General features: G+C 62.1%; 1 protein-coding gene across 1 annotated transcript in view; it reads left to right on the top strand.

Annotated features, from left to right (window-relative positions):
* Positions 1-386: 386 nt before the first annotated feature.
* Positions 387-27,137, top strand: part of TAFA5 (TAFA chemokine like family member 5) — a 122,127-nt gene continuing 95,376 nt past the window's right edge. Inside the window, exon 1 of the mRNA XM_054505497.2 lies at positions 387-800. Coding sequence (XP_054361472.1) covers positions 710-800 — 91 coding nt within the window. The 5' untranslated portion in view covers positions 387-709. The remainder of the gene's footprint in view (positions 801-27,137) is intronic.

The following is a 27,137-nucleotide window of genomic DNA, read 5'->3' as shown; positions in this document are numbered from 1 at the left end:
GAGGCCGGCCCCGTCCGGGGGCGACCGGGCCGCGCAAGTTGGATCCCGGCGGGCTCGGCCGGGCCCCGGCGGCGGCGATGGGGCGGCAGCCCCGCGCCCTGCGCGCAGCTCCGGCCCCGCGCCCGGCTCTCCGCGGCGGCGGCGGCGGCGGCGCGGCCCCCTGAGCCCCGGCCGGAGCGAGCGCGGCGCGGCGCGGCGGCGGCGGCGGCGGCGGAGGCGGAGGAGGAGCGGAGGAGGGCGACGCCGAGCAGAGGCCGCGGGGCCGCGACGCGCAGGACCCCCCCGCGCCGCCGGCCGTTGCGCAATCCGCGGCCCGCCGTCCGGGCCCTGCGGGCGGCGCGGCTCCGGGGGCGGCGGCGGGGCTGATTCATGGGGCCGCGGCGGCCGCCCCCCCGCGCCCGGGCCCCCGGCGCCCCGCAGCCCGCGATGGTGGCCGAGTGGCCGGAGCGGCGGCCGCCGCGGCCGGGGACTTTCTGCTAGCCTCCCCGCCCCGCCGCCCCTCCCCGGCGCCCCCGCCCCGCCCCTCCCCTGCCCGAAAGACGCGCATCGCCGCCCGGAGCGGCGCCTCCAGTCGCGGCGGCCGCGGCGGGGGCGGCGGATGGGGGGCGCGAGCGGGCGGCCGCGGCGGCTGCACCCGGCGGGGCGCTGATGCGGCGCCTGGACCTCCGCTGCGCGACTTCGGGGGCGTCGGCCGAGCGGGCGCTCCGCGATGCAGCTCCTGAAGGCGCTCTGGGCACTCGCAGGGGCTGCGCTCTGCTGCTTCCTCGTCCTGGCGATCCACGCGCAGTTCCTCAAAGAAGGTAATGGCCCCCCGCGCGGGCCGGCCTCCGGGCGCTGTCCCCCGCCGCGTCCCCAGCTGCCGGCGCCGCGCTCCGCCAGGCTCGCTGCGCGGACCTTCCCGCGTCCGGCCGTCGCGGCTCACCCGCAGCGCAGGGCGGGCTCCGGGGCCCCGGGGCCCTGGCGCCGCCGGGGGCCCCAGCCCCAGCCCTCGCTGTGGCTGCCGGGCCGGTCCCCTGCTCCACACGGCCCCGTTGGCAGCGGCGCTCGCCCGCTCTCCCCGGGCCCTCGGTAGATGGCACCCGAGCTCCACGCCGGCGGGCCGGGGCGGGCACGAGCCAGGGGGAGAGGCCTGCGGGCAGCGCACCGCTCCCCACCTTCGGGGCAGAATCGGGGACACCTGAGGGCTGGGGGAGTGGGGACTTGGCCACCAGAGTGCCCGGCCCCTTGCGCGCCCTCCGGGAGCATGCTGGAGAGCGCGCTGCTTCTGGATCTGGTTCTTGGGAGACTTGGTTTAGGCGCGAGTTGGTGGTTGGACCCTAGGCTGGAGGGTTCTTTGGGACAGGGGAGCCCTTCACCCCAGATCTTCATAGGGTTGGGTGGGCACTCCTGGAAACTTCCTGGCCCAGGAACAGGGCTGTCCTGGAGCTTGGTCCTGGAACAGCCGTGCTCAGCCTGCCTGGCCCCGGCAGAACAGCAGACCCAGGCACTCCCCGCCCCCAGGTGCACCCACTGCCCAGGCTTGTTGGGTGCCCTTGCCCTCAGGCAGCTTGCCACCAGTGTTGCCTGGTGCTCCCCCTGGCCAGCAGGGAGCGGGAAGCCTCGGCCGGAGCTGGTGGGGCTGGGTAATGCCAGCAGATCCTCATTAGCTCTGGGTTCCTACAAAGGAAGGATTTGCAACATTCAGCTGCTTCCCTGCCTAATTAATGAGCTGCTGCTGGCTTCCCAGGGAAGCAGGTAGGTGTGGGAGGCCAGCCCCAGGCCGGGTGACTCCTCCATTGGCCCGGTGTCCATCTCCCTCCCTTGAATTTGGGTCCAGGCCCCCAAGGGAGAGGTGGCTGTCCCAGGACTTGGCTGCAGGCCTGTCCTGCCCTGCAGGGGCCCGATGAGCCCCCCCCCGAACTTGGAGGCCAGCTCCCCATGACACTGGCTACCTGACCTGTTTCAGGAGTGGGTGATTCTGCCTTGGGCTGATCCCGGAGGGCTGGCAAGTCTCCAGAGGGCTGTTCTCAGCTCTGTCCTCTGCCAGGTGATCTGAGGACCCACCAAGTGGCCAGAGGGTCCCTGGGCAGCTGGGCCTTGTTTAGGGGGTTAAGTTCATCACCCTTCCCACAGATCTCTCCTTTTGGGGCGATTCATTTTGAAAAGGGAATGCATGTTAAAGTTTCACTGCGTCTCTCCAAGGTCGAAAGTGCCCATCTGTGTGGGGAGTTTCTGTGACGAAGGGGATCGTCCCTGATTTTGAAGCTGTGATTTAATAAGAGACTAAAGCCAGTAGCTTCTCTGATTGCATGTGGCTGAATGCTTCCCTCCCACTTGGCCCCTGGTCTCTTCGGGGGATGGTGCCATCCTCCTGAGGCCTCGCATCTTAAGGACAGTTTCTTCTGGTCAAGAGGCAAGAGCCGCTATCCCTGGGTTTGAAGATGCTGGGTGTGGGGCAGGTCAACGTTTAAGCAATCATCGGGCTCATGGAGTGAAGTGTTTGCGTGGACGGGTTATTGAGAGCCCTTCACAGAAAATCTCGGCGTTTACTTTGAAGCAGACACATACGTGTCGGTGTTCTAGAAGGCAGTGTAGGAATGGGGACGTAGGACATGGGGCCATGGAGCAGGTGCGTGCTCAGAAGCCAACGTATCCTTCAGACAGACTGGGCGAGACCGAGGGTTTGCCTGTGCAGCCCCCCCTGACCTCACCCGACGTCCTGTTAGTCGGTCTTTAAACGGTGGCTCCCGCTGTTCGGGGATGGGGAGAAGCATCCCTGTCCTGTGACCTGGCCCTTTTGGCCCCCCGGGGGGGGCTGCCTCACCTCACCCGGGAGACACAGGGCTATTCCAGGCCCGCAAGCTCCACGCACTTTCCTCCAGTAGCGTGCTGGCCAGTGGGAGGGAGGCAGTGAGGCGGGCCGGCAGGCAGCTGGGACTCGTCCGCAGAGGAGTGGGGGAGAGTTGTTTAAATAGCCATTTCCATAAGTCTGGTGTTTCAGGGATGAAGAATGGGGGACGCGGGGAGCCGTTTTTCCACACTTCACCTTTTGTGTGGTGATGCAGGTCACCCTGTGGCTGATTGGTCTCCCTCTGGCCAGCCTGCCTCCCACTGTTTGGGAAGATGAATAGGGCTGTGACCGGAGAGGGACGCGCATTGTGGTTCCCTAATTGCGGCTCTGGCCGGCCCAGCCTTTGTAGGAACGGCCTGGTCACCGTGCCTGCCTGGCTCAGGCAGCCGGAGGGCTGAAGAGAGAGCCCCTGGACGCGGCGGTGGCATGCGTGGGATGCGGGGGCGCACTGGGGCCTGGACGACACCTTCTCTGCTTGCTCCTCGGGACACCCTGACCCTCCTCTGGACGCAGGAGGCCGTTTTCTGCTTGGGCATCTCGGGACCTGGTATTTCTCGGGACCCTGTATTTCAATACAAATGTGTGTTTGGGGATCTCGGGACCTGGTTTGAAATACAGCAGCTTACTCAGGGGGCCGAGCGCCTCTGTGATGGGGAGCCAGGCCCCGGGCAGAGAGAAGCCGCTCCTTCATCTCCTTACTACGTTTGGTCTCAGAACACGGGGGTGAGGAAACGGCTGGAATTGTAACAGCTTCCCACCTCCCTCTTCAACAGTCTTCGGTAGCTCTCTCTCCCGCCTTACGTTCACTTGACAGATTACGGCCCTGTCCGCAGATTAACAGCTTTTGTGTTGATGCTTCATGTAACAGGAAGAACAGAAACAGTAAAAAGAAGCAGCGAGACGTGAGAGCTGACGGCCTGCCAGGCCACTTGGGCGGCGAGGTTTTGGGGCGTTGGGACGTGGAGGAGGCAGGAGCGGGGCCGGATTTGTTTCTGTAACGTGGACAGGAGGTGAAGTCCATCTCTGCAGATCCTTCAGGTGGCAGGGGAATGCGTGAGATGGGTGAGCACCGTGTTAGCAGCCTCTCCCGCGGTTCCTGCTGAGCGCTCGCCCGGGGAGATGAGCGCAGGGTCGGTGGCCTCCCTTCCAGGGCTCCCAGGCTCTGGGCAGCTCCGGGCTCACAGCCGGACTGAGTAAACACGACTCAACGTTCACACCCTGAGTGAGCCAGTTACTCTGAAAGGGAAGGGTAACCGTGAGCCCGAGGCTGGGAAGGGGTGTGCTTGACCCCGTCCAGTCCCCTTACTGGCCTCCTGTTAAGGGACGCAGCTCCGTGTGCTGATCACTAATTAGCCTCCAGCATCGAGCATTGCCCTGTTCGTTACCACCATCAGCTAATTTTAAACAACAGACAGGGAACTTAGGGCTAACACGGCACCTTTCTGAACTTAGGGTTCCGTCGGAAATATTTGTTGAATCAAAAACAATCCTCCCCGTTCTAGCACAGCGCGTGTCCCCGAGGCATGAGCAGGGCGGGGGCTGGTGGGAGGCCCGCGTGCGCTGGTGAGGGCTTGGAGGACCCTCTGCGAGGCTCCTGCGCGTGGGGATGCTGTTCCTGGGAGTTCTGGGCCGGGGACTATGCCGGGGCCATCGGGGTGCAGCCGCAGAGGTGTGGGTACGGGCACAAAGAGGATGGCGACCCGGGGCGCTGAGCGCTCTCCCGTGTCCTGCTAACCCTGACCTCACCCGACGCCTGGCGACTCCCCCCTGCGCTCCAGCAGACTCCCAAGGGCCCAGCGAGTACGTGTGGCTGCAGGACATGGGGGATGGACAGGCGTTAAAAAAACACCACTCCTTGATCATTTACTGTCATTTCTTCGGTGAAAAAGAATCTAAGTAACAGCCATACTCACCACTCACCTTAACGGGAACCTCAGTGCTGAGCGTCTGACGGCTGGAAGTTCCAAGAAGGTGGGAAAGGAGGTTTCAGACAGGACGCGGCTCAGCACCAGCTTGGGTGGCGGGGGCGGCATGCAGAGGCCCCCGCGGAGGCCGGCGCACCCCCGGGGCCACACACGTGGGCACACGCGGAGCAGGCGAGCCGAGGCTGACTTCCCACGACAGCCTCCGGCCTCGCTCTGTCCTGGGCATGACGTGGGAGAGCGGAGCCAAGGACCTGCTACCTCGCTCCGGGTCCCCACACGTCGGACTGTATGCCGTCTCTGGGGACACTGTCTGGGGATGACAGGAGGGCAGTCGGCTCGGCCACATCAGTGACTAATAAGTAGCACGTGGTTGGATTATGGAACGGTCCGCGCGTGTCTGTGGGGATGCGCAATGTCCTGGGCGTCTGGAATCTGCGACGGTCGTCGTGAACCTGGCTTAAACTAGAGCCGCGCCCTCATGTCCTCGGGGACAGAGCGCCCGTGACGGCTCCGGGACCGGAGCCCAGGGAAGCCGCTCCTTTCCTTCTCACGTAGGGCTAGCAAGTATCTAAACGTACGTGACGGGTTAGGTGACTGGATTCGGGGTGTGTTTTGGATGAACGTGGGTGACCTCGTGGCTGCCTGCTGCAGTGGCCAGCCGGCCCTCCTGGGAGCTCGGCCTCCTGCGTACGCCGGATCCGTCCCCGGACCCAGCCTCTCCAGGGGATGGACGGCGCAGCCTTGCCCCCGCTCACACAGACGTGCTCTCTCGCACACAGACACACACGAGCCCACGCCCCGCATGCTTGCAGCCTCTTCGTGCGACGAGGGTGGTGGAAGGTGAGGTCTCTGCTGCTCTGGTACCTGACGTGGCACGTGGCTGAGCCTCTCTAGAAGGTTCCACACCTCGCGTGGCCATGTTCCACCCTGTGGAAGGGCTGCTTTAAAAGAGGGAGGCCCAGCTAGGTCACAGAGGTCAGCGGGACAGGTGCCAGCGAGTCACATTTTCCTTTCTCTGCGTGGGCCCCGAGGCAGCAGGGCCGCAAGGAGCTGCCTGGGCTCCTCGCACCCCACGCGCTCACTCTCCTCCCGTGTCCTGGCTGCCGTCCTGGCAGTTCCTGGGCCTGGGCCCTGGCTCACACACGCTTGTGCACACAGCCTTGGGGATTAGGAGACCAGATTGCAGGCTGAGGTCAGGCAGGGCACTGGACAGCGGGGACCCTCCGCTCCCTCCTTGGCAGGAGGGGACGGGTCCAAGAAGCTGAAGCTTAGGGTGGCCATGCAGGGTACCTGACAGATGGGTCTCTAACCCCACGCCATGCACCTGGTAGCCATGCGGTTTCTGTCAACTTGTGCTTGATTCGCCAGCACACGTGGGCAGACGGTCCCCTGGTTCCATCAGCCAGACTGGGTGGGGTGCTCGGGAAGGTGGAGGTGGGCTCAGGGTGCGCGGGGCAGACGCCGGGCCCAGACTCCCGAAACGGGAGAGGTTGCCAGCTGATCTCGTCAGCGGCCCTCCAGGTGCTCACACCCGTCTCTGCTGGGTCCACACCCGTCTCTGCTGGGTCCACGCCCGCCTCTGCCCCTCCAAGAGCCAGCACGCTTTCCCAGCCCCTCTCAGCGTGGCAGGCCTCAGCCGTGGTCGACAGCATTCCTGGGACTCTGGGTCCTGGCTCCCGGGAGTCCCGTGGGAAAGGGCAAGGCCCCCCTCCCTCCCGGGGGCCCGGACTGCTGGCCCGTGTCTGTGCCCGCCAGGACCGCCCCTCCAGAGGGGGCTTCCCAGTGGGAAGGGAGCTTCAGGACCAGAAGAGGGGGAGGGTGGCCGAGGGTGAGGGACACGCCCGGGCCACAAAGGTCCTCTCTGGGGCCCAGCCTGCGTCCTAGAAAGAGGGGGCCGGCACTGAGAGCCCGGCGGGCTGGGGTGGCCGCGGACATGGGGCGAGCGCACGCTGCTCACCAGCCTGGGCTGGTGCTCTGCACTTCCTGGCGGGGGCTGTCATCTCTAAGTAGACCTGGTGAGTCAGGTGCGGGAAAGCCGGATGCACCTGCTTTTTCTGGCCTTAGTTACTTAGTTACTGAGTGCTGGGGGGCACTGCTGACGGCCCCCCGCAGATGCTCTTGGCAGGACCGGCCACGGCTGCAGGCGGGGAGCGAGGTTCACTGGTGTCGGCCCGAGCTGGGTCTGAGCCGACAGGTGGGATGCCCATGCTGTCGACACACCTTCCCGGTGCTGGGGGGCCGCCTCTCTGGAAGGGGACGTGGGGGGGAGGGGGAGCATCTCCCCCAGCAATCCTGGCTTTGCTGGATCATTCCGCTTTCCCTCGTCCACACTGCCTGCAGGGCATGCCTGACTGAGCCCGGGAAGAAGTCGGGGTACACAGGTTGGTTTCCCTGTCGTGGGGTGTCTTTGAGGCCGCCGTGCCCGGTCTGCACCTGCCGTGCTCAGCTGCATGACCCTGACGGTGCCCACGGCCTCTTCCAGATGATCCCCGAGAGCATGGGACCCCATCGTGCAAACGGTTTGTAGGAAGTGGAGTGGAGGTCCAGCACACGCGCCCCGGCTCCTCCGGGCCTGGCCGGGAGGTGTGAGAACCCTGGTCACCCCACGGCAGGTTCCTATCCAGCCGTGACGTCCTGTGTGTTGGAGGCTCAGACGGCCGCCTGGGGGTGACCCGAGTGGGGCGTCGCGGTGACGCCGTAGCCTGGCGTTGGCAGTTGTCACTCCACACCCTCAGGGCTCCTGCCTCCGGAGCGGCTGAGGTGCAGGGAAGGAGCAGCCGCGCCCCCGGGGCAGGCTTGCAGCTCAGGCACAGGGAGGGCGGCCACCGCCGGCCTTCGCTTCCCCGAGTGCCCTGGACTCCTGACGGGCGGGTGTGGCCTGCACGGGCCGGGTGGTCACCTGGGGGCACGTCACTTGCCCTTTCTGCATGGGAACGCAGGTGTCCATCCTGGAAAGCCAGGCCGAGGCGTGGCAGTGTCTCTGCAGGAGGGGGGCCATGGGCAGTCTCGGGGGGCGTCATCCTCAAAGCTGCCTGCCCATGAGCCCCCCACTTTGCAGTGCACTCAGGTGAGGTCACCGGCATTGAGCTGAGACCCCTGGAGGCCAGGGGCCTGTTCTGGGCCTTGGTCTCCTGGTCCGACAGCAGGATCCTGCAGCTGGTTGTGCCGAGGGCGCCCCCTCTGCCCTGCCCCCTGCTTCCGAGGGCCCCCACCTCAGGTGGGGAGGGTGGCTGTAGAAGGCTGCAGGTTCAAGTGAGTTGCCCTCGGGGATGCTGCCCGAGGACCCTACCGGAATACTGTCCCCAGACTGCCCGTATCCACCCTCGGCCCCACGGGCTCCGACCACGTATATTTAGAGGAGGCTGTTCTGCCTTTAAAATGCACGCTTTTTGGGACACGAGGGGGGCTCCCTCGGTGAAGCCTCCGACTCTTAATCTCAGCTCCCGTCTGGATCTCAGGGTCATGAGTTCAAGCCCTGCCTGGGCCTCCTCGCTGGGCGTGGAGCCTACTTAAAAAACAAAGAAAAAGAAAAGTGCCGTGCCTGGGGAAGACAGGTTTTATTAACTCATTCCCTTTCTTCGCCAACCGTAGAAGCAGGGAGCCAGGCCCTCCGGTTTGCCTCGGTAAGCGAGGAGCCCCGGCCCTGCTTGTAATGACTCTGTGCTCTGGAGACCGTGCATCTGTCTTCAGCCCTCTGACCCCGGGCCACCTGCACAGTACTCTGCTCCCCGGCCCCGTTGCCTCGGTGACAGCCAGGATGGACACGCCTGGAGCACATAGCCAGCACCTGCTGTATGCCAGGCCAGGCTCTGTGCTGGGGAGCTGGTGGATCTGCTGTGTGGGGAGTTAGAACGGGGGCTTGAGTGTGTGCACTTGTGAGAAATGCACAGCTGGGGGGGCCCTAAAACCTGTGCCTGCAGCCTCACAGGGAGACGGGGTCTTTGCAGCTGTAATTAAGCTAATGGTCTCGAGACGACGTCATCTTGGGTTAGGGTCTACCCTAAATCCCATGACAGGTGTCCCTATGAGAGACATGGGGGGAGAGGCAGGGGGATGAGGGGCTGCCAGGAGCAGGGGAGGAGGCTGGAAGGAGCCTCCTCGGGAGCCTCCAGGGCGAGTGTGGCCCTGCCCGCCTGGATGAGGACCCCTAGTCTCCAGGCCTGTGGTGGGAGGGTGGGCTTCGGTTGCTTGAAGGCTCGTGTTTGTGATTTGTCAGGGCAGCGAGGAGGGGCCGCGCACAGATGGTAGGGGGAGCACTCCCATGCCGCGGGGACTCACGCCGTGTGTGGCGGGGGCTCCGGGAGGCATGCTGTGGGCGGGGGATGCTGGGCCTCGGGGCTCTGCTCCCCTCCGGCTCACAGACGGCCTGGACGCACACACGCTCGCAGTGGGGTCTCGTCGGGGTGTTTGGGCCACGGAAACACGACCTTTGAGCTGCAGGTTGGGGCGGAAGCGGCTTGCCCGGGTCGGGGGTGGGATGGAGCAGCCCGGAAACTCCTAACGTGCCTCGTCCATAAATCCAGCGGTTCCCAAAGTGAGGCGCGCACCGCTCTTGGCACACAAGATGGCCCTATGCCGGGCACGGATGGGCGTTTTTCATCTTAATAGCTGTGTGTTTGCTTTTACGGTTGCCTTCTATTTGTGGCCATGGCACTGGCTCTCTGGCTAGGAGAGGGCTCCTTTTGGGTACGGACGTGGTATCGGGCGTGGGGAAGTCATGGTGAGACACTGAGCAGGAGGATCGCGCGCCGGCTGAGCACCCACTGAGTGCCAGGCACGGGCAGTCGTCTGGGCCAAGGAGCGCTGGACGGGGGGCCACTGGACGGGGGCCAGATGGCACGGCGCCGGCAGCTCCGGACAGTTCCACAGGCATGTGGGTGCTCCTGAGGTCACTTCCTCGGGTGTCCAGGCTGGCTGGGGACAGGCTCTCAGCTGGGGACGTGAGCCCCGTGATGGCCATCGGAATGGGCAGGTGTCTCCATCGGCTTCCTGGGGGCTCTGTTGTAGGACCGCAGATGGGGCGCCTCAAGCAGCAGCTTGTGGTCTCTTGGTTTTGGAGGCCACATCCTAGACCACAGTGTGGGCGGGACTGGTTCCTTCTGGAAGCTCCTGGTCCTCCCGGGGACCTCTCCTGCTTCTGGTGGTCCCGGCAGTCCTGGGCGCCCCTTGGCTCGTGGCTGCCTTCTCTCCTGTCTCCGCCTGGGTCCTCACCCCTCCCAAATCCCCCTGTCCTGTCTTGCAAGCACAGCCGTCATTGGATTTAGGGCCGCCCAGATTCAGATGCTCTCATCTCAAGAGCCTTAATCCTATCTTCAAGGACACTGACTCCAGACAAGGCCCCGTTCCGGGGTTCTGGGTAGACCCGTCTTTGGGGGGCACTGTTAGCCCATCATGTTGGGGGTGGAAGGAAATGTACCTTGCGCCTGGCCTGACGCCATCTCCCTGGGCCAGAGGCCCCGAGCTGGCTGACCTGCCCCGGTCCAGTGTCCCCTCTGTGCTGGAGTCCTCCCGGGGGCTGTGGGTGGGCATGGAGGGCGGGAAGGTGGGGTGGGAGCCCGGCAGCTTCCTGCCTCTCGGGGACCCAGCTGCTCCTTGCTGGGAGGGGCGGCCCTGTGGAGCCCACCGCGTCCTGTGTGTGGAGGTGCCAGTGCCATTATGGCTGTCTATCCCCCCCTCCCCGGGCCTGCCATGCGGGGCCTCAGCTGCGCACCTGGGACCACCCTGGCAGCTGGCCTGCTCATGACCCTTTGAAAATTAATTTTTCTTTCTTTGTTTAAGAGAAAATTTTGAAAACCGGTTTGACGCTTGAGCCTGGCCTGCCCCAAAACGTTTCTGGTTCCAATTGGAATAGGTTCTTGCCAATTTGATGGTTACCTGTTAAGTTATTAAGAATGTTTTTCTAGTGTTTCTTCTTTTATTCCTGGTTTTTCCTTGGCGTCCTAATCCCTGTTAGTTGAACTGCACTTTTTTTCTCATTAAGTGCGTGGCTTGGCAATGAGAGCAAAATGCAAACATTTGTGTTTTGAGTTTTAACCCCGTTGTTGCTGGGAGGGTGTGGACGGGGAGACCATACCCCACTTTCTGTAGGGGGGCTTCTAGAAGGGAAGGTAGTTCCTCCTGGGTGGAGCTTGGGGAGTGGGAGAGGGGTCCCCAGGCCCAATTGCTGGCTGCCCCCGGGCCCCTGCTCTCAGGGGTGTCAGTGAGTGCCTCGGACGCCCGGGCTGGCCAGCCGGATGCAGTCACCCACCTGGAGGACGGCTCAGCATGCTGTGGGGGAGGGGGAGGGGTGTCCGGAAGGTTCTGAGGGGGCCTCACTGTGGAGAGAGGCCTCTTACCGCTTGAGGAGGGGACGTGGGCCATGGAGGGGTCCCGGTGAGCGAGGATGAGGGCAGGACTGTGCCCCTGCAGTGGGGTCGGAGGCGGGGGTGCCTGCTGGGGCCGTGCTGGGTAGAAGGAAATAGAGGTACAGCCCGGCCTGCTCTGTACGGCAAGGAGTCTGTCCCCCCACATGCCTGGCCTGTGTCCTGCAGTGTCCCCAGATGTGGCAGGTGAGGGGGGCGAAGCTTAGCCACGTGGCCCTGAGCCCCCGATGCCTGGTGGGGGTCCGTGGGGGGTGGGGTGGGAGGGCTCCTGGGGGGTCGTGCAGGAGTCTCCTGGTCCGGGTGGTCTCCTGAGCGGCCCTGTGACAGGGCGTGGGCTAATGTCCTTCCAGGGACCAGCTCGTCCCGGCCCACCAGTCACCGAGCCGCCCCCCGTCCCGTGGCCTCCCGGGTGCAGTTGGTGCTCCTCTTGGTCATGTGACCTTGTGTGCCCGTCCCTCAGTTTCCCATCGGGGGCATGACAGGCAGTGAGGGAGCGGTGAGTGCACGCACGCAAGGGGTCAGAGCTGCGTGTGGAAGGTGCTCGGGGTCACCCTCCCGCCGACCCGTCCCCTGACAGGCTGAGGCCTCTGGACCGGCCACTGTGGCCCCTTGGCTCCCCCATCCTCCCACCCGCCCCTTTGCTTCCTCGGTGTTCATGCGGACCCCTCCCTTGGGTGCTGAAAGGCCATTCTCAGCTGGGCTCTGAGGGGCTCTGCACGGAGGCTGTCAGAGGGAGGGGCGCAATGTTGGGTGAGGACTCAAGTGTAGTTGGAATTTTCTGGAATACTTAGCAAAGGGGGCATTCATAAGGTCTCGCCGGTGCTTTCTGGGGCTGATCCCGGGAGGTCGCTCGGGAGGACGGTCAGGGCCTCTGGGGCTGAGCCCATGGGGACGTCGGGTCGGTGCCTGCAGAACCACCAGTGGGGACCTGGGCCTAGGGCTTTCCTCAGGGCTTGCTGAGCGGGGGAGGGGAGCTGTCAGAGTGATGGCTTGGCCCGCAGCCGTGGGAGGGGGCCATCCCCTCGTGACCCGGTTAGAAAGTCAGCAGACCGGGGTGGGGGCCCGTGGACCATCTTCAGCTGCAGGTCGCCCACCGCACTCTCCTGAGTGTGTGTGCACAGGCCATCGACCCACCCTCCTGTCCCCGGCGGCCTTCCGCGGTCTGTTTATAAAAAGGAGCCTTAGAACCTGTTCCCCCAGATGCTAGAGATGAGGGCTGCAGAAGCATGTGGGATGGTCTATCCACCTCACTTTATAGATGGGGAAGTTGAGGCCCGGGGCAGGGGAGGGACTCGCCCAGGGTCTCGTGGGTCTCCGTTAATGGTGTTGGTGGATGTCTGGGGAAAGGTTTTCTCAGCCTGGGAGACCGGTGTGGCCAAGGGCTTCCAGATGTCTCTCCCCAGTGCAACAGGGCTGTGTGTGGGGTTCCCCGGGGGCCTGCACGAGGGGACGGATGGGGGAGCTGGGGATGGGGCCTGGGGCTGGCTGGGACTGAGTCTGGCCAGCTACCAGATTGTGGAGAAGTGTTCGTCTCCCAGCCATTGTGCAGGGCCTGCAGACCCTCCCAGGCCCTCAAAGCTGTGCTTTCTCTGTTCACTGAGCCATGTGTGCATCTGCTCTTGGGCACCCGGGGCGTGGGGGATGCTCTAGATGGCAGGGCTGTCCCGGCCTTGGAGTGCAGCTGGGACCCGGCCAGGCTCAGGGGTTACAGATGGCCCAGGACACGCAGACCTCAGTGTGTCTGATGCCCTGGAGGGGGCCGATGGGCTGGGGCACAGGAGCGGTCTATTCCCTGTGCTGAGCATGTATCAGCCACATACAAGTCAGTGCCCGGAGATGTGGGCCCCCCATTCCCATCAGCTGCTTGCTCGTCTGTGAGCGTGACCATAGCACTGTGGGGTGGGGCTGTGGCTTGTGGTTTCTGTCTCTCGGCTTGTGTCTACCTCGGACCAGGCACCCTGGGGGTGTTTACAGGTGGACGGCACAGTACAGATGGATGGAAAGATGGACCTCTCAGTGTGGAGGTCCAGCGTGTCCCTAAGGCTTGGGATGCACGTGGCAGGTGGAGCAGAGTTCCCTTCCTAGACGTGCCCTGTTCTGCCCAGAGGAGCCCTTTGGCCCCCGAGCGCCAGGAGCGCACCCTCGGCTTGCCAGACGACGTGGCTACTGCTGGGTGACTCTCCGGATGCACTGTACCCATCTGCGCCGGGCAAGTGAAGCCCCGTGTCCCTGGTGGTGAGTCTAGAGGTGTTTCCTTGCACCAGAAGCTGCTGTCTGGGCTGAGTGGGGTTCTGTGGGGGCCGCCGAGACCGTCCCAGTGCCGTGGACGATAAGTGACATGCTCGGGGACGGGCTTTGGGCTCAGCGGCGGCAGCAAGCTGGTGCCTGGAGGTGAAGGGGCCGAGCACCCCCCTCGAGCCTCTGGGGTCTGGGAGGATCCCGGGAGCTGGTGAATCGGCGTCTGTGTCCGGCCAACTTCCTCAGGGCCTAATCCTTTGAGAACAGAGACTGTCTCCAACGACAGCCGAGTTGCAGGCCAAATAAATTAAAACTTCTGGTACGTGATATCTTGTAGCCTTATTAAGTGGCAAGATTATGCAAACAAAATCATTAAGTACGATTATGCAACTTCCCTTGTGGTTCTGGCCGTTCATCTCCCGTCCCGCTGTACTTAAGCCTGATTCCAGGGGAATTAGTGGCATTACTGTTTAAATCTTAACTTTTGTGTTAAGCAGACGCGTTCCGAAGCTTTTGAAATGTATCTTGAAGGCAGAACCTGCGTCTCACGGTTTAACAAGGGAGTGAGCATGAGGAACTGCAAAGCTCACTAATCTGTGAAAATTAGGGTTGTTGTGGCAGTAGGAGTTTTTTCACCTAATTAAAAACAACATGCTGCTTTCCTGAGAGTTCCCGAGATAGAGTCGGCTCAGAGAAGGTGAGGGGCGGCCGAGGCTGTGTTCCCTTCTGGGCCCCGCGGGCCCTGCAGGCTCTGGGCCCCCGTGTGCGTCCGGGGAGGGGCAGACCGCCGCCTTCCCAAGTCCTGCGAAGGCACCTCCAGAGCGTCCCCTGATATTGGATAGCAACGCGCATGTCGACAGAACGTGGGGTGTGACTCAGGCCTCAAGAGGACGGGCGTCCTGACACCGGTCCCAGCGCGGACGGCCCTTGTGCTTAGTGAAATCGGTCAGACACAAAGGGAGAAGTGCTGAATGATTCCACCTGAATGAGGGAGCCGGGGGGTCAGGTGATGGAGTCAGAGGTCGGATGGGGTTCCCGGGGGCTGGGGGAGGGGATGGGGAGGTCGTGTTTCGTGGGGATGGGAGGCCGATGGGCGTGTTGGTGCCCAGCTGTGAATATGCCGGGCGCGGCTGACCTTGGCACTTAGGCGTAGTTAACATGGTAAATTTTACGTTACGTGTATCCTACCGCAGGGGGGGCAGAAAGGCACATTCTCAATTGCATCAAAGGGCAAGAACGGTGTTGTTATATTCTCATTTTTTAAAACTGTAGGGTTTTTTGGGGCGCCTGGGTGGCTCAGTTGGTTAAGCGACTGCCTTCGGCTCAGGTCATGATCCTGGAGTCCGGGGATCGAGTCCCGCATCGGGCTCTCTGCTCGGCGGGGAGTCTGCTTCTCCCTCTGACCCTCCCCGCTCTCATGTGCTCTCTCTCTCATATAAATAAATAAAATCTTTAAAAAAAAAAACAAAACTGTAGGGTTTTTTAAGGGCAGTTGAAGGGTTAGAGAAAAATTGAGCAGGAGGTACAGACGCTCGTCACGTGCCCTTTCCTCCCGCGCGGCGACCCCCAGGATTAACGCCTCCGAGTGCTGTGCTGCATCCACTATGGTGATGAGCCAGCACGCGCATCGGCGTCAGCGGGAGCCTGCAGTTCACCGTGGGGTCCGACTCGGGGCTCTGCATTCCCTGGGCCCCGGGCATCGGGCCCTCCGCGGGCTGTCACGGCTGGCCTGTCACCATGTTGGGGACCGTGGCAGCCCTGGAGAGGCTGGTGCGCAGCTTAGAGCGGCCGCGTCCTGCGGGGACAGCCGAAGCTGGGGGCGCGTGCCTGGGCGGGGCCCCTCCAGACCCCACAGGGACCCCGGGAGGCCAGTAGGAATCTTTGCTCATGCTGTGTGTGTACCCGCGTATATTTGAGTAGGGGACACCTCTCATCGCACGCGCTTTGAAAGGTACAGGCGGTGTGTCGTGACCCCGCGCGCCCCCAGCAGCCAGTCCTGTTCTCCCCCCGGTGCGGTGCGTAACTCCTGCCCTCCCCGGGAACACGCGCACACACGGGAGAGCATGCTGGTAAAGCTGCTCTCGGGTTGGCTGTTCAGCAGTATTTCCCGAAGTTCTTTCTAGAACGGTGCGTGGCGAGTGGCCGGGCTCTCTTAGACGGTCGTGTCGTATTCCTCGGCATGGGCTCCCACTCATTCATGGGATGGATCCCCACTGCTGGCACTTCCACTCCGAGTCTAAGTTGGCAGGGAATGAATGTGCTGGTGAGAGCGGCCATGCACACCTCCAGGGCCCCGTGAGCGGCTACACCGTCGCCCACAGCCCCTCGGTGGGGGGGTCTGTGCTCGCTCACAGCTCCATGGAGCTGAGCCCAGGGACCCCGTCCAGGAGTTCCCCTGCCGGTGACTCCCCAAGCCCGTGCCCATGACGTACTCTCTCAATCCTGCGCGGCCTCCCCTACCAGCCGGTGTGGACAGGTGTCTGGGGCGGTTGTCATGCCCGCTTCTCCCTCTAGGCCGACGGAGTCCTTTTATTCCCCTTACTCTTTATTGTCACAACCGTTTTGGGGGGGGGGGTGCTCACTGTCTCCCGACCGCAGGGCTCACTGTTTTCTGGGACGGTCTGCGTTTCTGCACGGATGTTACAGAAAATCACTGCAGCTGATGTGGGCACCCTCGGCCATCGGACGTGGGCACCATCACCCACGCATCACGGACTCGGATGATGGCCGGATCTGCGAGGACCATGTGGGTCCTCCTCCTCGCTGGGTCTTGTTCATGGCCATGCCTCATTAGATGCTCTACACAGGCCTGGCCCTGACAGGGGCCCAGTGCAGACGTGGTGGAGGCTAGGTCTGTGGGGCTGTCGCATGGGGGGAAATTGTGATGCATGGGGCCAGAGGTTCTGGGTCATGGACTTCCCAGGTGTGTACTTGATGGAGGTGGCCATGCAGGTGCAGACCAGCCCTGGCTGAGTCGGGCAGCAAGGCTGCTTTCCCAGGGGACGGTTGTCCTCTCTGGGGGCTGGTGGCCGGTGTGTCCAGCAGCCATGGGGCGTGCCCAGTCTGGAGTCCCTGTTAGCAGGTAGTGCCCATCTCTCTGACTTCTGTCCCATGAGGAGCCTTTGCAGGGTTCTGAGGGATGGTGAGGCGATGGCTTCAGGTGCCCAGAAGCCATGGGAGCTGTGAGCAGGGCAGGGCTGGTCTGTGAGGCACGAGCTCAGAGGCACGTTGGGCAGAAGCTGCCATTTCTGGACCTGGCTGGACCTTCCAAGGAGGGCATGACCTCACTGCAAGGCGGTGCCTTTACCATGTGCTCGTGATGAAAAGCCGTGCATGCCCCGGCAGGAGCGCGCCCAGAGCAGATCCAAACCAGGTCTTAGAGGTGCTGGCTTCTCCTTTGTCCTGGGAAGGGGTTCCATTTACTAAAAAAGACTTTGCATTAGAGCCACGGACATCATTCCTGGCTCTGGTGCTATTCGGTGGTTCTCTGGCTGGGCAGCCTGTCTGAGCAGCAGTAAGCCGCGTCCCTGTTCCCGCATCTCCAGAGATGACAGGGCCAGGAGCTCCCCAGGCAGATGGAGCAGGGCCTCCAGCTGCTCAGCTTCCCAGATGTTCAGCGACGGGCTTGCCAGGAAGCAGGGCAGGGCCAGGGCTGGGTGATTGCAGCGACATCTGCCTCCAAATGCCGCTTTGGGCTCTTGGAGAAGAGGCACTGCAGGGTGGGCTGTCTCCTGAAAAATCCTGCTTGCCCCCCCGAGGCCCCCCTCTGCCTCTCCGTTGCCTGGAGTCACAAAGGCCCCAACTTCACCCAGCCTGGGGAGTTGCGGGGCAGAGTGAGGGACCCACTTCCGGGCGGGGTCATGATGCAGTGTGGACACATGCAGGGGGCATCCCGAGGCTTGCCCGAGAAGGTCCCAGCACCTTCCCTCTGTCTTTTCATGGCAGGTGCTGGGGCTCTGTATGTTGAGGCTCTGGAGAGAGGACACCAGACACCTTGTCTGCCACCAGTGGTCTCTACACATCCCTTTGGAGACCCCGTGGGGTGCTCCTTCCTAGCTGGTCTTCAGGGCTTGTGATTGCCATGGAGACTGATTCCCAGGCGGATGGAGGACTTGACTGTGGACTCTTGTGGCCTGGGGACAGGTGCTTTTGGGACCAAGCTCCCTTTCTTTACTTCCTTTCCTACCCACCTCTGTGCTGACAACATGTCAGGAATGGCAGTGTGAGCGGAGAGTGACAGGCCCCCTGCTCCTCGGTCATCTCCAAGTTCGTTCATGGGAGGTGAGCTCTGGGACCGTGGTGGCCTCTGGGTTATCTGCAGACCCTAGATATTTCCTCCCTCCAGGCTTCTGCTGGCCTCCCAGAAGCAGGGCAATGGGGGGATGCAAGGAGCAGTTTGAGTGCCCTCTGAGGGGTATGAGCAGAAGCAGGACATTTGGGAAGGAGTAGTTCTCTGGGCTCTGTTTATAGAGCATCTTCATTTTAGTTTTTGAGGAGGAGATGACTATTGTGATGATGATGGTGATGGTGATGATGATGGTGGTAATCATGTTGATAATCATGTGGGTGATCATGTTGGTGGTGGTGAGGATGATTGATGGTGATGATAGTGATAACAATGATGATGGTGGTGATGATGTTGATGGTGATGATTATGATGGTAGTGTTGATGGTGATATGATGGTTAACGATAGTTGATGATGGTGATGAGAGTGATGATCATGATGGTGATGGTGATGATGATGGTAGTGATGATGGTGTTGATGATGGTTAATGATAGTTGATGATGGTGATGGTTGATGATCATGATGGTGGTTAATGATGGTTGGTGATGGTCCATCATGATGGTGATGGTGGTGATGAGAGTGATAATGATGGTGATGTTGGTGCTGATGGTGATGGTGGTGGTGATGGTGATGATGGTGGTGGTAATCATGTTGATAGTCATGTAGGTGATCATGATGATGGTGGTGAGGATGATGATGATGATAGTGATAACAATAATGATGGTGATGATGATGTTGATGGTGATGATGATGGTAGTGATGATGGTGTTAATGATGGTTAATGATAGTTGATGGTGATGGGTGATGATCATGATGGTGGTTAATGATGGTTGGTGATGGTCCATCATGATAGTGGTGGTGGTGATGTTAGTGATGTGGGTGCTGATGGTGATGATGGTGGTGGTGATGGTGATGATAGTCATGTAGGTGATCGTGATGGTGGTGGTGATGGTGATGATAGTCATGTAGGTGATCATGATGATGATGGTGGTGAGGATGATGGTGATGATGGTGGTGATGGTGATGATGATGGTTAATGATAGTTGATGATGGTGATGGTTGATGATCACGATGGTGATGAGAGAGATGATCGATGATGGTGACAGTGATGTTGGTGGTGATGGTGGTTAATGATGGTTGGTGATGGTAATGGTCAATGATCATGATGGTGGTGATGGTATGATGGTGATGAAGGTGATGATGATGGTTAATGATGGTTGATGATGGTGATAATGGTGATGATCATGGTGATGCTAATGGTCAGTGATGGCAATGGTGATGATGATGGTGGTGGCGGTTATGACGGTGGTGACAATCAGGCTAAGAGGGTGTTCACACTTGACTTGCACGTCTCAAAGGCTAGAATACCTGTTCTGCTGCCCCCCGAACTGTGAGTGCCCCAGTGCCAGCTCAGTGCCCCACTGGGCAGCTTCTGCCCCCTACTTGCCCTTCTTTCTCCAGGATGCCCCAGTGAGGTCTGGCACCTCCTTCTAAGCCCCCCTTCTTTTCACCTCTTCTTTCCCTAACCCTGGCTCTGTCTCTATCCCTCACTTTCTTGTGTATTTGTGTGCACAAGGGCGTGTGTGTGTATGTTGGATGATAGGACAATAGAGGTCCCTCTGTGGAAGCACCCTGGTTTTTGCTGTTGTGACTGGTGAAGCTGGAGCTCCAGGAACCTCTGTTCTGGCGGAGGGAAGGCTCCTCTAACCCCGAGGGTGCTCTGTGCCAAGTGACAAAGTCTCCCCGTCATCCCTGTGGTTAGGACCCAGCCCACAGCTGTATGGGTGCTGCATTCTGCTCCCTGGTTTGGACTCACAGTATCTGATCATGGACTGGATACGGGGGGTTCTTCCTGCTGGTGGTGGTGACTTCCGGCTAGACTCAGAAGGCAGAATAGGAAACCACAATGGGTCAGTGTGGTGAAGCAGTGATGCAGAAACATCTGGTTGCTATCAGGATGGCATCACTTCCCAACAGGTGGGCACTGGAGCTTTCTCTTCGGGGTCATGGCTCCATTGAGCAGTGACCTTGAACCTGCCTTGTGGTCCCGAGGAACAAGAGGGTGAGGGTCTGCTGAAGCCCCTCCTCCAGGCACTGCATATGCACCTGGCCTCCCAGGAGGGTCTGTGCTTACGTTCCGCCTTTGATCTTCAGTGCAGACAAGGCTTCACGTCCAGTTATTGGAAACTTGTAAACCTACGCTGCCCGGAATGCAGGAGTGCTGTCAGTAAGTAGTGCCGAGTTCACAGAGCATTAGCGGAAACGTCACGGTGATAGAGAGCTGAAATAGCAGCGCTTGACAATTAAGTCAGAACAGCGTGAGGGCGTGTGCCCGGGACAAGCACCACCCAGAAGTGAGCCCCGCACCCAGGGCGTAGGGGAGAGTCTGTGGGGAGCAAGGGCTCCATTTCTCTGGCCTGCCAACCTGGGAAGGGCATTGGACGGGTGGGAGGTGGGGCTCGGGGCTTCCCCATGTTCTAAGCTCACACCCATGGGCATCATGCCACCCCCTGAGCAGCCACGTGGCACAGACCCACCAATGTGAGTGGCACTCCCAGCAATGCCTGTGGAAGGTGGGGGCTCTTTTTGACGTTTGCCCTGACTCAGTTTACCCACCTGGGCATAGAGGAGGCTGGTGGGTGGAGGACAGGCCCCACTCCCAGTAAGCTGGTCCCGTCAGTGACTGAACAGCCGTCTGACCGTGAGAGGAGCCATCCCTGTGCTGTGGGAAGGCAGGGGTGGGGCAGAGAGTACAGGAGCCCCGGGGGGTGAGTGACCATCTTGCTGGGTGTAGACACTGCAGCCTCAGGGCATGTAGATTGGAGCCCTGAATACCTCCTCCAGCCCTGGCGTCCACATTCTGGACCTTGGCAGGTGGCCACTGGCCATGGTGTGTCCAGCACACAGAGGCTCAGTCAGTGTGGGTGAGCAAGTAGGTGGGCCCTGGGCACCAACAGGTGCTGAGCGCATGCTGAGCGGGTGTGAAACCGCTGGCGTCTCTGCCTGAGGCCCGAGGAAAGGGGGCAGGTTTGGGGAAGGCCCCAAGCCCTCTGGTGACACTGAGCAAAGGAAGGGATGGCCGTCATTCAGCCGGGCAGCTGTCAGGCCCATGGCACCCCTGGGCCAGGGTCCTCGGGAAGGGCACGCTGGGCCAGCTTTCCGGGAGGTCTCCTCGGTGTCCGTCCTCGGTCGGCGGACAAAGCGCTTCACGTTTCCTGCACAGGAGCCCCCGGGACCCGGACACTCACTAAGTGAGTACAGGGGCCCGAGCCTCCCGAGGCTGCTGGGGCAAAGGACCACACACAGCAGCCAACACAACAGAAGTGTCTCCTTTCTGAGCTCGGGGGCCCGGAGTCAGGCAGAGCCGCCTCCTGAGGGTGAGGGGGGATCTGCTGTAGGCCTTCCTCCCGCTGCTGCTGGCCCCGCGTCCCTGGGCTCGTGGCCACGTCATCCCGCCTCCGTCTTCTCACCGTGCAGCTGCCTCCTCTCTGGGAGTCTGTCTCTGCCGCTCCTCTTCTTAGAAGGTTGAGGGTCCATTGGATTGTGACCCACCCCAATGACCTTGTCCAAACATGACCCCTCTGCCCACATGAGGGCTCATGCCCACGCTGGGGTTAGGGCATGGACATGCCCGTTGGGGACACCCCTGCACCCGTCATGACAGGCGGTGAAGGACGCCATCGCTTGGCCTCCGGTGGGGCCAGAGGGTCGACCCTGAGGTCGGGTCACTGGGTCTGGGCAGAGGTGGGCGGAGCACCTTCCAGCAGAGGGCCAGGCTTCTGGGGAGGAAGGTTCCTGAAGGGAGCCACTTGCAGTGTGGCCCCTGCACTTTGTAAGTGATGCCTCATGACCTTCCTCTTTATGGGGCTCTGCTCCTGGCTCCTCCCATGCTGAGTCCATCACAGAGTGGCTGGCAGCAGACTAGAGGTCATGGGTGACGCGGAGGCTGTCTGTCCCCCAGCACGGGGGAGGGGGGGTGTCTGACCTCCGGCACAGGGGGAGGGGAGGGAGTCTGCCCCCCGGCACAGGGGAAGGGGGGTGTCTGCCCCCAGCATGGGGGGAGGGCAGGGGGCCTGCTATCTGGACAGGGAGGGGAGGGGATACCTGCCCCCCGGTGGGGAGGGCGAGTCTGTCCCCCAGGACAGAGAAGTGGGGGTCCTTGCCCCAAATGGAGCAGTGGAGGGGGGTCTTGTGCCTATTTTGTCAGGTTTATACCCATGGATCTCGAGTTTGGGTGTGGACGCGGACGGTGACGTGTCTGCTTTCGCATCTGCTTGCACACCACTGGCACTTGGCATTTCGGGGAGCTGCCTAACAACCGCCATCAGCGAGTCCCCGAGACCCAGGTCCTCGGTTTCCTCCCTTCCCCTCTGTCCTTTCGTGTCGTGTTCTGTGGTCGCTTCTTACGCCTGATTTACCTGTTAGTATTGTTTATTGGCATTCATTCGGTCAGTCTTTACCAGCGGCCCTATTTCCCCAGTGAGCAGCAGAGGCAACAGCTTCTAGAAATTGCCGTTCTTTTATTTTTTCTGTTCTCTTATTTTTTAAGATTTATTTACTTATTTTAGAGCAAGAGCGTGAGCGTGCCAGCGGGGTGGTGTGCAGGAGAAAGAGAGAGAATCCTAAGCAGGCTCCATGCCCGTCGTGGCTCGATCCCATGACCCCGAATCATGACCTGAGCTGAAACCAGGAGTCACTCAACCGACCGCACCACCCAGGCGCCCCATAGAAATCTCCTTCCTTTAAATTCAGGATTCATTCTCTGGAGTCTGGGACCTGTGCACAGCGTGAGGCACTGCACTGGGGCCAGTTCTTCCTCCTGTACCCGGTGCTGCTGGGGTCTGTGGTCACTCTTGGTCCCTCCGTGTCCCCAGACCTGAAGCCCGGCCCAGCGGTGCCCTGACTGTCCCTGTGGGCCGGGCCCCTGTGCCTTGATCAGTAGGATCCAGGCGGGAAGGAGGGCTGACAGCCAGGGAGCAGCCTGGGTTGAGGTCAGAGCACCCGGGGCTGCCCACAGCCTTGGGATTGTGGCCGGGGTCGCCTGCTGAGGCTTCCCTGGCCTCACGTCTCAGAGGGACAGGCACACAGAGCCTGCCTGGGGTGGGCAGGGCCTCCTTGCCTTCCCATCAGCAGACCAGCAGCTCCCAGTGGGTCCACATGCTGACACATGGTGCTTCGTCCACTGCAGGGGGGTGGCGGGCAGGTGTACCGGGTGCTGCGGGTGTGTAGGCCGCCAAGGGTCACATAGACAGTGGGGTATTTACTGGGCGCCTCATGGTCTGGAGTGCGATGACCTGGGCACCTTGGATGTGATTAGCAGCACGAGGGGGCCATGCGGAGACTCATCTGTTTAGTTGAGGGCATCGGGGGACGGCCTGCCTGCCGAGGGCCGTGGGAGGAGACACCAAGGGTCCCAGGGTCCTAAAGGGACAGAATGGGGGGGGGGCACGGCCCTGCAGGTGCTCTCTGGAGTGCACCTTGGGATTGGGATTTGACTAATCAGAACCAGGCATGTACAGCTCCTAGCAAGATGGTCATGGTTTATGGTCCGCAGAAAGCCTGCAAACCAGAAGGGGATGGAGCCGCACCTTCCCCTCCCAGCCAGCACTGTGGGTTTGCAGGTGCGTCCCTGCTCCCTGCAAGACGTCCACCTGTGGCTTCTAGGGGGCCCTCGGCCTCGGGCATGGGCAGCGTCCTCTCTCCTCATCCCCGGTCCAGCAGGCCCTCCCTCCTGAGCTGGGATGGCCCGAAACCCGTGCGTGGGGCCTGTACTCTCTCTGCGTGTTTTTCTGTGCACTCTACTTTGTTGGCAGTCCATACACCTGCTGACGGGGCCCCTCCTCGTGTCCCCAGTTCTGTCCACGTGTCCGTCCTCCATCCACACAGGGTCCCCCGAAGGAGTGGTGGTCTCAGATGGTTTCTCTGTCCTGGTCTTTGCCTGGAGCCACTCATGCTGGCTGGCAGGAGGTGGGCACCGGCAGGTGACGTCACCTCAGGTGGGAGGAGGGTGGCCAGGGTCTGGAGACCAGTTCTGGGCCCCGCGGGGAGGGCGGGCAGGGCCCTCGATGTGGGAGCTGTGCAGGGAGGCCCCCCCAGCATCAGGACCCAGGGCCTTCTGGCTAGCTCTCCGTGGCCACGTCTGTGCGTCACGGGAGGCCAGACATGAGGTCCCAGCGAGGTGGGGGCCTGAGTGTCCTCAGTCCAGCTTTTCAGATGTCTCTAATGGGAGATGCCGATGTGGACTCGAGAAGCAGACCCATCCTTCCCGACGGTTAGTGTCACCTTGAAGGAGCCCCCGGCCCGCTGGGCCTCAGTTTCCCTCTCTCCACAGGGTGCCGGACATCTGGTGGGAGGGGTCCTGTTAGGTGCCCAGCAGGAGGAGCCCCCCAGGGCAGGGCTCAGCCCCTTAGCTGGCTACTGCCTCGAACCCTGGACGTCAGGCCGCTGACGGGGCGCGGGCCGCACCAGCGGGCTGACTGGCATGGAGGAGGAGGGGGAGGTGGGGCGGTGGCTCCCTGCAGGCTGGCCGTGGAAGCCATGGCCTGTCCCAGCCTCGACAGCGCCCCCAGCACCTGCGGGCCTCTCCCCCATCCACAAACCACACCCACACCTTTCCTGCACCCCGAGATGCCTGTGTGGGCGTCGCCCCTCCCTGAGCACCCAGCCTGTCCTCTGGGCTGCCCACCCCGCGCCCTGAGCTCCCCGCCAGCCCCTGGGGCATCTCGCCTGGGCTGCCCTCCCCGCGCCCTGAGCTCCCCACCAGCCCCTGGGGCATCTCGCCTGGGCTGCCCTCCCCCCCGCCCTGAGCTCCCCGCCAGCCCCTGGGGCACCTGTCATGTCAGGGGCTCACAGGGTCCAGCTGCATGATGGTGGGTGTGCCTTTGGAACATACATGTGGGTGTCTGTCCTTCCTCTCCCACCTGGTGCTGGGGGATGTTCTTGATGCCCCGGGAGACCCACCCTGAGCTGCTGCCCCGTCCGGGTCCTGCCCTGGCCTGGTCTGTGCAGCCCTGAATGAAGAACTGTCTTCACACCGCACCTGCCGTGCCCCCCCCGTCTGTGGCTGTGTCTGCCCCCGGCCGCGGGGCTGAACGGCTGCCAGGGATCCACGCTGCAGGGCCGCACGCTGGCCAGCTCGCCCCCTGCAGAAGATGCTTGCCGACCGCTGACCTAGGGCGTCGTGCACTGTGGGGCGGGCTGCCGGTGGACGGTGCCTGTCTGAGGCCTGGAGCCGGCTGGTTGCGGCAGAAGGGTGAGGCCTGGGGAGGTGGCAGGGGGCCAGGTGTTCGCGTACCAGCTCTGACGTGGGACCTGCCCAGCCAAGGGGCGCCCCCGGGTCGTCGGCGTGAGCATCTGTGACGGGCGGTCATGGGGCCTGCGGACCCCACCCGGCTCCCAGACGCTGCTTCCGTGAAGGGTCTAGACAGTGGTGTTTTCAGGCTGTGCCTGGGGAGGGGGTCCAGGTGCCGCTCGGCTGATCCAGTGCCCCAGGGCAGCTATTCCAACAAGCGTGACTGCGTCCATCCTCCAGCTTGTACGTCCACCCTCGCGCCCCTAGGCGTGGGTTTGGGGGAGTTCAGACCACCGCTCACCCCCCTCTCAGTACGAAACCCTCCATACGTAGGGAAAGGTCCAGGGTCGTGCACCAAACACCACATGCCCCCGCCTGTGCACGTGGTCTGCGAACCCCAGACTTCTTCACTCATTGCTAAATTCACTTCATTTGTGGAGACCCGTTTGCCCTGGGTGGCCTGAGATTTCCTGATTTCAGGAGTGAAAATCCTGCACCCCACGCCCCCCTCGGTCCCAAGAGAAACAGGACTGTGGGTCACCCTCATTTGTACATATGTTTAATGCCCTGCTGCTGTTTCTGTGGGCACATGGGGCATCGATCCCCGGCAGAGCCTTCTGGAGCGTGTCCTGATGGTGGGTGTCCCTGCACAGCGATGCTTCCTCTCCACCCCAGGACGGTGAGCCAAAGGTCCACGGCGTCGCCGACTCCCCAGGTCACGCCTCCCGGCTGTCCCACGGGGGACTCTGTAGCCTTTTCCCAGAGTCAGGGTTCGGCTTATATTCGTGCTTTGGGCGTCATGTGTGGGCATCCTGGTCCTGGAGGAGCATCAGCGTGGGGGGCACCAGCGGGCGTCATTGGGGGCATCCTTTGGCGTGTTGGGTGCTGGGGGCCCCACGCAGCATCTGTCCTGCTGCCCTTGGTGGGAAAACAGAGCCCCCAGCTCGGACAGGAGACTGCGTCTCTGCTTACGTGTTCATCGAGGTCGCACGGCTGGAAACACACACCCTCTGCAGTTCTGCTGCCCCAATGCATGCTTTTCCTTCAGCAAACAGTTCCTGCCCCCGCACCGTGGCTCCGAAGTGAGAAGCAGGAGCCCTGAGAGGTCCTCTGGAGCCTTTGGGCCTGCACGCACCGTGGGCCCAAATGTGGGGCGACCGAGGTGCCCTGATGCATCCATAGGTCAGCTCTGGGCTCGGTCTCCTGATGCCCAGGGGTCAGCAGGCACTGACTCAGGGGCCTCCACCCTCGCCCGGGGAGCATCCCTGCTTTCTCGCAGACTTTAACCTTCGAGTTCATCCAAACGACCAGGCTCTAGGAAGTTTGGGGCTGGTGGAGACAGCGCAAGTGTCAGCCCAGACGTCCCGACGAGGGCAGCTCATCTGTGCTGTTTGCTGTGCGTGACTGAATTTCACACGTGGTGGCCACGCGTGTCCCGCGGTGAGAGCGGTGTCCACACGCCTGCTCGCGTTGCTGCCGCCTCGGATCCCGTGTTTCACCGGCAGCACCCGTATCCCGTCCTTGGTTCCGTGGTAACCTGGAGTTTTATCCTCCCTAGAGAGCGGGGCCGGGATTGGTAGGACTCGGTGAGATTCGGCGGCATCGAAGCCGACACGCGGCTGGAACGGGCGCGGCGGCCACATTCTTCAGGCCATTGGGAAGCGGCCAGATGGTGACATCCCCCACGACCAGCACTACGGCCGCAGGTGTGCGAGGACACAGCCGTGGGCACGTGGATGCACGCGTTCTCTCTCTCTCTCTCTCACACACACACACACACACACACGGCACAGCTCCTTCTCGGGCGGACGCCTCCCCGTGTGCAGAGCGTCCCCAGCCTGGCCCCCACCCTCCCTCCCTCCCTCCGTCCCGGGGGCTGCTTTCCCTGTGTGTCGGCATCGTCGAGGACAGCGGTGTGGGGGGGCCTGCCCATCCTCGATGGGGGTAGGCAGGTGGCACCTCCCCAGGGACCGGACCTGTGAGGGGAGAGGGAGACGGGGCCTGGACACCTTCCCCACCCGGGATCGGCACACTTGCCCTTCGTGCCCAAAGCTGTAATAAAATCACCCTTCTTTGACTGCAGTGACAGGCGGAGGGCCCTGTCCTGAGACCTGTCCCCGAGCAAGGAGTAAATGGCTCAGTGGGAATGGAGGGGACCCTTCTCGGCTCCTCCGAGGTAGGAAGGATGTGGATGGAAGCGTGGTC

This window comes from Mirounga angustirostris, unplaced genomic scaffold (genome assembly GCF_029215605.1).
Source record: "Mirounga angustirostris isolate CCGP_5_RB_7025 unplaced genomic scaffold, mMirAng1.0.hap1 SCAF_5, whole genome shotgun sequence".
Lineage (NCBI taxonomy): Eukaryota > Metazoa > Chordata > Mammalia > Carnivora > Phocidae > Mirounga > Mirounga angustirostris.
The sequence above is the reverse complement of the archived record's forward strand: the minus strand, read 5'-3'. Positions and strand labels throughout refer to the sequence as shown.